Consider the following 10,295-nt stretch of genomic DNA (forward strand, 5'->3'; position numbering starts at 1 on the left):
ATGCAATATTCATATTTACTCATATGTATCTTTTATACTTTTGTAGTCTAATTTTACTTTATTTTTTATTATTTGCCCTTTCTTCATTTACCGTGATATGAGAGATGAATTCTGATGTACTGCATGTGCAAAGGCCAAAAAAAATGTCTAATTTTACACTTTGAAATTTTTTAGATGTTAGACTGAGTTTAAGTCCATAGCATGTAAATTGTCAGAAAACTTTATTGGACTCACAGTATTCAAATAAATATTTATCAGGTTAACCTCTTAGAAAATGTAGAGCCAAAACTAAAACATATTCTTTACTGGAACTCTAAAGTGGAAAAAAAATGTAAACAAAAATTTTTATTTTTCTGACAGTAAATTTCACTTTCTAGATTAAAATACAATTTATTTATTTATTTTTTTAGAAAATTGCTCTTAAGTAAACTGTACATGTTGCTGTTTTTTCTTTTTTTGAAAAGTTTATTTTACAATCTGCTCTCTGGAGTTGTGTTTCTTTCTCCAGCACTTTCAAATCTCAAATCTTCTCACCCACATTTGACACGGGTCATTTTTGTTGTACTCAAAACCCCTTAATCAGTCCGTCCTTAAGCTGCGAAGATGACTGATAAGAGCAGCATGAGGGGCAGAGAAAACACAAGTTTTATCATGCTATTTGTTGTAAATCATGTCTTGTCTAAACCATCTGGAAAACACAAACCTGTGCAGCAAAAGTCTAAAACCACAAAAAGGGAAAGACGTTTTTAATACAAACAAATATCAAATGTACCTTTATTAATGCAAAAAAAGGAATGAAAAATAATTTTGTATGATAAGTCAAAAAGATTGAAAATATAGCTACCATACCTGATCGCACACTGCTTTAACTCACCTCACAAACATTTTTTTAACAGTAAGATGTTGTCTCTCCGTCAACTGGTTCTTGGAAAAACCAAATGTGCATCAACATTATTTTCTCCCAAAGGTGGCCAGGTGTTAAAAAAAATCCCTGCGTCATTCTAACCTAAGGGGAAAAAGGGTAATTGGAGATGAGGCTGCTGCTGCCACAGAGGTTGCTGTTTCAACATCTTCACATCTGAGCTCACTGATTGGTCATAAGGTGAGAGAGCCGTAACGTCAGCCACACCATCGGAGCTCCGTATAAATACAGGGAGCAGCTCTCCTCCTCCTTCACACTAGGGGAGAAAGCTGAAAGGAGTTTTTGCTTCAACAGTGATTGAACAGAACTTCACTTTCTCGATCACTCCTTGTGTTTTACATTCCAAACTTCATTTTATTTTCCTACCGCCTTTTGTTAATAAAGCGAGAAAAACCAACCAGCTAAAATGGAGTCCCAGGTGCGCCAGAACTACCACCGCGACTGTGAGGCCGCTATCAACAGGATGGTCAACATGGAGCTGTTTGCTTCTTACACCTACACCTCTATGGTAAGACTTCCAGCTGTCTTAAAATGTTTACTAGTTACAGGCAGTTTAGTTATTGGTTATTACTTTGTGACTATGCAGCTGTGTTTTAGTCAGAAATCAATGACTGAATGGTCCAACGTCTGGTTGTGTCCCGTCTCTCCCTCAGGCCTTCTACTTCGACCGTGACGATGTGGCCCTTCCAGGGTTCTCCCATTTCTTCAAGGAGAACAGCCACGAGGAGAAGGAGCACGCGGACAAACTGCTGTCCTTCCAGAACAAGAGAGGAGGACGCATCTTCCTGCAGGACGTCAAGGTCTGAAAACGGACTCTGAAAAAATAAATGGGTTCTTTAAAAAGTACCCTACATCCACATGAAGGCAGTGTTTTGCTATCCGGTCCCAACAGAAACCTGATCGCAATGAGTGGGGCAGTGGGCTGGAAGCCATGCAGTGTGCCCTGCAGCTGGAGAAGAACGTCAACCAGGCTCTGCTGGACCTGCACAAGGTGGCGTCCGACCACAAAGACCCTCATGTAGGTTACATTTGGAGTCACTAACATTTCATTTTAGACATTTTCATGAAATATTCTGTTTTTGCTTCCAGATGTGTGACTTCCTGGAGACCCACTACCTGAACGAACAGGTGGAATCCATCAAGAAGATTGGTGACCACATCACCAACCTCACCCGCATGGATGCTCACACCAACAAGATGGCAGAGTATCTGTTTGACAAGCACACCCTGGGCAGCAAAAGCTAAAGGAAGAACTGGAGAAACCTTCCAGATGCAGGCCTCAAACCGTCCTGCTCTGCCTGCTGAAAAATGTCTTCAGTCTGTTTGATTCTCATGTGACTCTGATTTAAACTGAATAAACCTAAATAAATATCTACATCTGAATTCTTGTCCTGTTTGATTTTTTTTTAAGTCCACACAATCCTGTTGAACCGGAACCCTTAAAGTAACCATTGAAGCTGTTATTCCGATTATTTGAAGGTACGTGGAACACCTTCAATCATCTCCCCATGGCTGCAGACAGAGGGCTTGCTTCTGAAATTGTTTTCTTAGACCAGCATGCCAAACAATTACATCTGAACGCTGACACGCAGGTACTGGAACATGCCTTTGGTAAAACAGGAACTGTATTTAAAACTGTTTAAAACGTATTAATGACAGATTTCCTTTATTACATAAAATCTAAAATCGTCTCACCACAAACTTCCTGATCAACTATACTCTGATGCATCTGCTTACAGAGAACTCAATCCACGTACGTTTTTGTTTTCCTTCTCCGAGCTGCAATGCTGGCTCAAACTGAACGACTGAATAGTTTTACTATTGCTCGCCATTTTAGTTGCGCCAGTGTAAGCCTTTTAACTTGCAAGAAGCAGCGGTGTCTACATCTGTACAGATCTTACAGTAAAGGAATCCAAGATTTTAGGTTTAATATGTAAATTTGTAGGAGAAAAACTCCTTCAATTTTAATAAGAGCACCAACTCTCATATTCTGATTCAAAGAACAATACGTAAGGGTTAATGGCAGACGAAGTGTGCGTTATTACTTTTTAACGCACGCCATGGAAGCCTGAACCGTCCGACATGAAGCGGAGGACGGTGCGTTAAAAGTAATAACGCACACTTCAAAGGCCATTAACCCGCTTATACCATGGTCACTTACAAATGCAATACATATTAACCAGTTTTAGTCCTTAATTCTTGTTTTTTTTCCGATTTGGCTCGCTTTTCCAACAAAATGCGTCGCATCGCGTAACAAATAGTCCGCGTCACGCCGCACCACCGCTGCAGTCAAGATTCAGCCATATATAAGGAAAAAAAAGAGGAAAAAAAAGAGAAAAACAAAAAACAAAAAAAAGATTCAGCCATATATATATGCTGATCTTTCCGATGTGTTGAATAAAGCACCATTTCAGAGAGAAAGTTCTCCTCTTACTCCTTGTTTTTGTCCAAATGATGAAGCAAAAGGTTGTTTTAAAGAAGCCGGCGTAGTGATACAAAACATTTAAGCTAGGTGACCGGAACTTCTTTTTTCACCGTGCAGTTATCAGGTTTTAACGGACACCCAGCACCCAATCAGAATCGAGTATTCGCCCGGACCATGGTATAAATACACTTATTTTGACAACTTGTGTTTACATAAAAATCGTCTCTCTGTCGGTATTGTATTGTAAATAAGTTCTCTTTTTGCCTCGTCTTGTGTCAGGCCTGACCAGAATAAAACCCAGGTCTCTGAGATCCCAGAATAAAATAAAATAGAAATAATAAAGGGAATTATCACAACCAAATCCAAACTGCTCTCTCTGGGAAAGTTGGGCTGAATCCAGTCTGTGTGGATGATCCAACATTGCAAAAAACAGCCAGGATGTTCATGAAAAACAAAATGTTCATGAACAACTTATCTGATATCTATCTGTTCCGGAATCATGCTGGTCTAAACAGTGTGCTGCTCGGTGTCTTAAAAAACGTGCAACGACTTTTTCTTTCTCTGCTTCAATGGAAGGCTACTGGCAGGGGTGTGGTGCGTTTGAGTACCATCAGCAAAAACAGATTCTGGCCACAGGTTACAACCTCCCCCTCTAAAACGCAAGAGACATTGGGAAGGCAAATATGTCTGAAAGAAGGAACTAGATGCCAAAGTTAATGGCTTTTTAAGGTCATCATAAGTCAAGTTTTGAGGTGGACGTCTCTCTATCATACCGCCGTAAACCCACGGAGTCAGCGTCAGAAGCAGCCGAGTAGGGCATAGCAGCTCTTTCTGCTGAATGATTGGTTTGAGTGAGTTCTTTGTCAGTTGTGTCAAACACCAAACTGGGTTCTGGAATCCCAATTACAACATTCAATGCCAGAAAGTGTGACCTCATCTGCATTGTTTGGTCTCAAGACTTCATGTCGCATTTTTGCAACAGCTTTGTCAATGGTGTGTGTAGATGACTGCAGTACACATGTATCAGGAACAGGTACAGGTGAGTGTTGATTTCTGAGCGTCTCATGGCTGTTAGGGGCCACATCTGTCTGAATATAAGGGCCCCTAGTGCTAACATGTGACTTCTATGTGTCAACTCACAGCTCCTCTTCATCACTTAGATCATTACAACTGCTCTAGCTTTTTTGTTGAATCATATTTTGTTCTTTTCACCCATTTTCATTGTAGATGTGTAGGTGTACTTATCCTGTAGGTGCTGATGAAGGGTTTTGACATTCTCCAAATAAGACTTATGGTTGCTTTTTCTTGGGTGTATACCAACAACAAGATCAATAGGCAGTCTTGGTTGTCTGCCAAACATGTTCATAAGGGGAATACGGCAGGGTTTGACAAAGTCTCTCCAGTGGTGTTTTTCTCTCTCTTCCAGTGTACCAGACATGTCTAATATTGTCCTATAAAACTGCTCTACTGGGTTTCTCCTAAGATGATAGGGAGTGGTACAAAACCATAGGTATGATGAGGGACTCCCACGAAGCTCTGGCTACAGTTCTGGCTTTTTGTGTCACGGTTTGAGTTTCTTTGTTTTTTTTTGTTTTGTTCTGTCATGTGTTGAGTTGTGTTTCCTGTTTTATTTTGAAAGTTTTCCTAGTTGTGTCAGTTTCGAGTTTAACTTCCTGGTACCCATCTGTCCTGATTGTTCTTACCTGTGTCTTGTCAGTTCTGTGTCTATTTAAGTCCTGTCTTTGCCTTCCTCCTGTGCTGGTCCATACATTCTGATTCTCTGTTTGTAAGTCTGCACTAGTTTGTTAGTTCCCTGTCTGTATTTTTGCTCCTAGAGTTCATTAGTTTGGCTTTTTCTGCTCAGCAGTGGATTTAGTTTTTTTCCGAGTAATAAAAGACTTTGTCGCCTTGGTACCTCCTGCCTCATCCTCTCTGCGCCTGGGTCGTCCTCAAACCCCCCCCCCCCCCCCCCCCCCCCCCCCCCCCCCCCAATGTGACATTTTGGTCTTTGGTTGGAAAAGCGATTGCAAATTCTGTGAATGATCAGTAAATACTAGAAGCTTTCTAGTGTCACGATTTTCTGATTCAGTGATAGTCTATGGACTCAAGTTCAAAGGGAGACGTTGCAAAAATGTTCTCCACTGGGGGAGCTTTTTGAGGAACAGCCTTCTTTCTGAAAGCAATTTATGCCAAAGCTTTGAAGTTTGACTGTTTGTGTTTTTTCTGTCAGGCCCAATGTTCTGTTCAGTCCTTGTTGAGTTTGATTGAGGGGATAGAAATGTTCTGTAGTAATTCCCATTTGTCTGTATCTGTCTGTGTCCATTAAGTCCCCTGACATTGAAAGATAGAACCATCTTTGTCATTGTCAGAGGTAGATTATAATTAAAAATATTGTAATATTTTTATTGTCAAATTGTGTAGTCTTAAGCTTTGTTCTACATTTGTTGAAAAATGTGAAACCAATACGTACATTTAATTTTTATACTTTATGCAATAATGTTTTTCTTTTCTTTTAACTCGTCCTGTCCAACAGCTGGGAAAACAGATGAGAGCTGAAGGCCTCTTGTGTTGGACATATTTTACTTTAGCAACACATGTTAGGAATCTTCTGACAAACCAGAGGTATGTCTGAATAAACTCCTTTTATAATCGAGGCCAAACCTCAAATCTTTGGTGTTGAACAGGACGGAAAAGGAAAGGAGGGAAGAAGAGAGAGAGGGATGTTAGAGAGGGGGGATAGGAGGGTGATTATAAAAAGGGGGGGGGGGGGGGGGTAAAACCATGAAGCAGCATAAAGCCACAAGTTGCTGAATGGTTATACTCATTACAGTGAGGTTCAGATGTAATACAAGTCTATAAGGGCGGGGCCTGTCTGCACACACCAAAATGCCATAAACATACCTGTTGGCTCCAAAAAATTTTCATAAGTCAAGATGTACACAATACAGATAATGTTCACACACATACCTATGCATTCAAACCAACTAGTGAGAAACATTTCATTCAATCACGCAAAATATTTGTGCAAAGGTGAGCTAACACCTGTGCTCAAGTGAGTGTTTATGTTCCTCTAAAATGGATGGTGCAATGTGTAAAGAAGGAGGGAGAGTGCCCAGCCACCCCCAAACAAAAACCCCTGCCGCAGCAGCACCAGCAGCCAGAACCCCCCAACACCCACACAGCAGCAGATAGAGAACAACCGGCCCCCGGGCGATCACATCCGCCACCCAGGCCAGGGCCAGCAGGACCGCCACGGGGCCCCCAGAGCCAGAGAGCCGGGATGCAAGGGGGGGACAGAGAGTGCAAGCTCCACCCCAACTAGGAGAGCAGCCCCCCCCCCCTTCGCCGGGAGGGCTCAATGCGGGACCCCGCCCCAGAAGAGCGCCTACAGCCCCAGACAAACACCTCATCACCAGGAGTTCTGGGCATCCCCCCACCCTAACCCCAGGTATGAGCCGGGACCCCCCAAGGGAGACCCACCCCACACTCCAGGCAGCCACCCACCCAGTCCACGGTTGGTCCAGGAGAGAGCAAGGCAGGGGCCAGCCCTCCCCGCCCAGGAGGAGGGCACCCAGGGGAAGAGGGGGTCCATATGCAGTATTGTAAACATAGTCCGACCAGGCTTGCCCACAGTTGGAAATTTGGCGAGACCCAGCGCTCAGGGGCAACGACCAGAACCCACACCACAGGGACACGGACACCCCAGGCTCAGATGTGATGTGATCCCCGGCTCTTGGTCTTGCCAGAGAGATCAGGGATCCCTTTCCCTGCGTGGAGAGAGGACTCAGGAGAATCGTGTGTCTGAGCAGAGCTCCGACTTCCAGCTCACACACACTTGGGGCGGTGTGTGTGAGCTTTTCAAAGCAGAAATGTTGCTCAGTCCTTAGAAAACGTTCAAACAATCACATAGTTTTGTGTTTCCAGTCGTGTCCCGACAAAATAAAGGCTGATGTTATTCCCACATATTTCCCTGCAACCAAGATGCAGATTGCACCATTTCCCACATGGATTTTATGATCATCAGACAAGGCTAATGTTGTTGTTAGCGCGTGTTAGTCTTCTCCTGACACTGGCTTCTTCCAGCTCCATTCTTCCACACAAAAAAGGCACTGATCACACGCATTAAAAATAAAATGATGAGCGGACAGGCACTTCATAATGTTCATAATATTAAAAAAAGCACATTTAGAAGATCATCTTGTATATTACCGAGCTGCTGCACAAATGTCTATGGCAGCTCACTTTGTTTACAACGGGATTCATTTCCTCTGCTGGTATTTTCTTTTCCGGTATTTTCAACACTACTGTGCATGTCCAAATGATTTATTCCGACCGAAAGTGTGACCATGTGAACGTTCGCTGTAATCGGAAAAAGTTTTTCTGGGCCCATGAACACGGTTGGATTGTAATCCGACCATTGTTCCGATCAAGATATTAATGTAACCGCGGCTAGTGATGTCCAAGCGCCCGCCCTACCAAGGGTCCCACATGTCTAAGGTGCAATTAAAACCGAGGGGGGTGGCTATTCCATATGGCAACCATTGGAGGGGGAACACTGCCAAGTAGCTCCTCCCCCCAGGGTGCATCACAGGCTGAAACCCCCACCCCCATCACCCTGATAAGAGATTATGCCCCCTCCCGCAGCATAGGACACAGGTCCCCTCAGCCCAGGGATCCCATCCCCTGCAGCGGCGACCCTCCAGGCCCCACCTCACACAGCGAGAGAGGAGCCAGAAAGCCCCCCTTTGGAGAGCTCTGGTCAGGCCTCTATGGGACAGAGGCAACCAAAAAGCTTGGGCGACCGCTGATTGCCTCAGCAGAGACCCCGATCCGTCAGACCTCCAAGGTCCCATACCGATAGTGGACCCTCCGCTTCATGGAGTTAGCTATGGGAGACCAGAGAGACTGAATTGTTTCAAAATTACTTGAACTTTGGGCTGACATTTTTTCCAAGCCGATTTTTTTGTCAAACAGCGATTTCTGTATTAACTTACATTAATATTTTTTTTGTTTTTCCAGTTTATTAAAATTGTTTTTTTAGCAATACAAAGAGATATGAAAATGGTAGATACTAATTCTCCTGCACCAAGCACATTTAGTGACGGTGAAGCCGTGATTGAAACCTTAAGCCAGACTGATAGATCGGCACATACCTGCTGCCAGAGAGCCTGGACAGGCGTGCAGAACCATAGTGCATGCATGTAACTGTCGGGTAGATTACTGTCACAGTGCTCACAAATGTCTGAGTTACTGAGACCCATCTTGAACGTCCTCTGTCCAATGTAATAAATAATAAAAAGTTTTGAATTTGGACTTTTTGTCAGTTTAAAGGTGTTTAGACAAAGTTCTGACCAGAAGCTTTCATCTGTGCTGATGCTCAAATCTGCATCCCATTTTGTTATCAGAAGTGAAATATTATTATCTAGGTTGCATACGAGTTTGTATATTTTGGAGAGAGTTTTATTCATTGAAAAATTGATCAGAGAGGTAACTACTTCTGGTGGCTTTAAATCGTTGTCTTTGTATTTAAACTTTTTTCTAATAATAGATTTAAGTTGCTGATATTCCAAGAAGTTATTTATTCCATGTTTGTCTTTTACTTCCTGGGGAGTTATGAATCTTCTATCAATAATTAGGTGCTCTAGTTGTTTTACGCCCCCTAATTGCCAAGCTGGGAAGTGTATAATTTTTTTGTTTATAAGGATGTCCGGGTTGTTCCAGATGGGTGTCATTTTGCACGGTTGAATTGATGATTTTGATATTTTGAGAAATTCCCACCAGGCTGTTAAATTGGCGTTTATATTAATACTTTGAAAACAATCCTGTTTTTTTAACTGTTTGGCTAATAAATGGTAGATCTGACAGGTTGATCTTTCCACATAAGGCCTGTTCCAAGTCCAACCATGAGTTGGTTTCTGGATTATTTTTAACCATTTTAAGATGTATTGTAATCTATTTGCAAGAAAATATGTGTGGAAGTTAGGTAATTCTAAGCCTCCACAGCTTTTTGCAGATTTTAAAGTTTTTAGACTTATTCTTGCAGGTTTATTGTTCTATAAAAAGCTTGATATGGATGAGTCTAATGTTTTGAACCATTTTAGTGGCGGTTGTGTGGGGATCATCGAGAAGAGATAATAAACTTTTGGTAAGATTTTCATTTTAACCGTGGCTACCTTGCCCATAAGGGACAGAGGCAGGTTGACCCAGCGGGTTAGATCGTCCTGTATGCTTTTCAGTAATTGGGTGTAGTTCAGCTGCATCAGTTCTGATAATTTGGGAGAAAAATAAATACCTAGATATTTGACATTGTCTGATTTGACTGGTATAGAGAAACTTTGCTCCGCATTACTATTTAGTAATAATAAAACAGATTTATTCCAATTAATTGATTTATCTGATATGGAGGAGAATTCATTAATGCTGTTGCTGTTTCACTTACAGACCGTGAATTGTTTAAAAACAGAAATATGTCATTTGCATAGAAACTAATTTAATTAAGGCTGTGTTTGGTTTGAATTCCTTTAATGGTCTCATTCTGTCTTATTGCCAGCTGTTCCCAAAATTCTTTATAAACAACTTTATGTAATAATTAATGACACCGTCTTTGTGTACACATTTTGACAATCAGTGTGAGTGGAGATAACAATCAATTATTGAACAGAATGAGGCTGTATTTCAGTCTGCTGTTTCTTGGAAAAAGCAAAAAGTGCATTGTCATTTCAGCAGAGAGTCAGCACTTCAAACCAAATCCCTGAGTCATTCTCACTTGGTGGAAAAAGTCCTGTGCATCATCCATGACCATGGTTGAAGCTGTTCTCAATGTCTTATTTCAGTGATTGGTCAAAAGGTGAAAGTGACGTCATTTTGGTCACGAGATCAGCTCTGGGTATAAATACAGGGAGCAGCTCTCCTCCTCCTTCACACTCGGGGAGAAAGCTGAAAGGAGTT

General features: G+C 42.0%; 1 protein-coding gene across 1 annotated transcript; it reads left to right on the forward strand.

Annotated features, from left to right (window-relative positions):
* Window positions 1-1,169: 1,169 nt before the first annotated feature.
* LOC101171335 (ferritin, middle subunit) lies at window positions 1,170-2,305 on the forward strand. The gene is made up of 4 exons (XM_004071861.4): window positions 1,170-1,430; window positions 1,576-1,722; window positions 1,815-1,940; window positions 2,012-2,305. Exons 1-4 carry the CDS (start codon window positions 1,329-1,331, stop codon window positions 2,165-2,167), a joined length of 531 nt encoding a protein of 176 aa, XP_004071909.1. The 5' UTR covers window positions 1,170-1,328; the 3' UTR covers window positions 2,168-2,305.
* Window positions 2,306-10,295: the final 7,990 nt, after the last annotated feature.

The sequence above is a fragment of the Oryzias latipes genome, chromosome 8, assembly GCF_002234675.1.
Source record: "Oryzias latipes chromosome 8, ASM223467v1".
Classification (NCBI taxonomy): domain Eukaryota; kingdom Metazoa; phylum Chordata; class Actinopteri; order Beloniformes; family Adrianichthyidae; genus Oryzias; species Oryzias latipes.

Bases quoted from the DNA above. Each gene is read 5' to 3' on its own strand.
- LOC101171335 (XM_004071861.4), top strand. From the start codon at position 1,329: ATGGAGTCCCAGGTGCGCCAGAACTACCACCGCGACTGTGAGGCCGCT. The intron at 1,723-1,814 runs GTCTGAAAACGG...CGGTCCCAACAG, and splicing joins TCTTCCTGCAGGACGTCAAG to AAACCTGATCGCAATGAGTG. The intron at 1,941-2,011 runs GTAGGTTACATT...TTTTGCTTCCAG, and splicing joins CCGACCACAAAGACCCTCAT to ATGTGTGACTTCCTGGAGAC.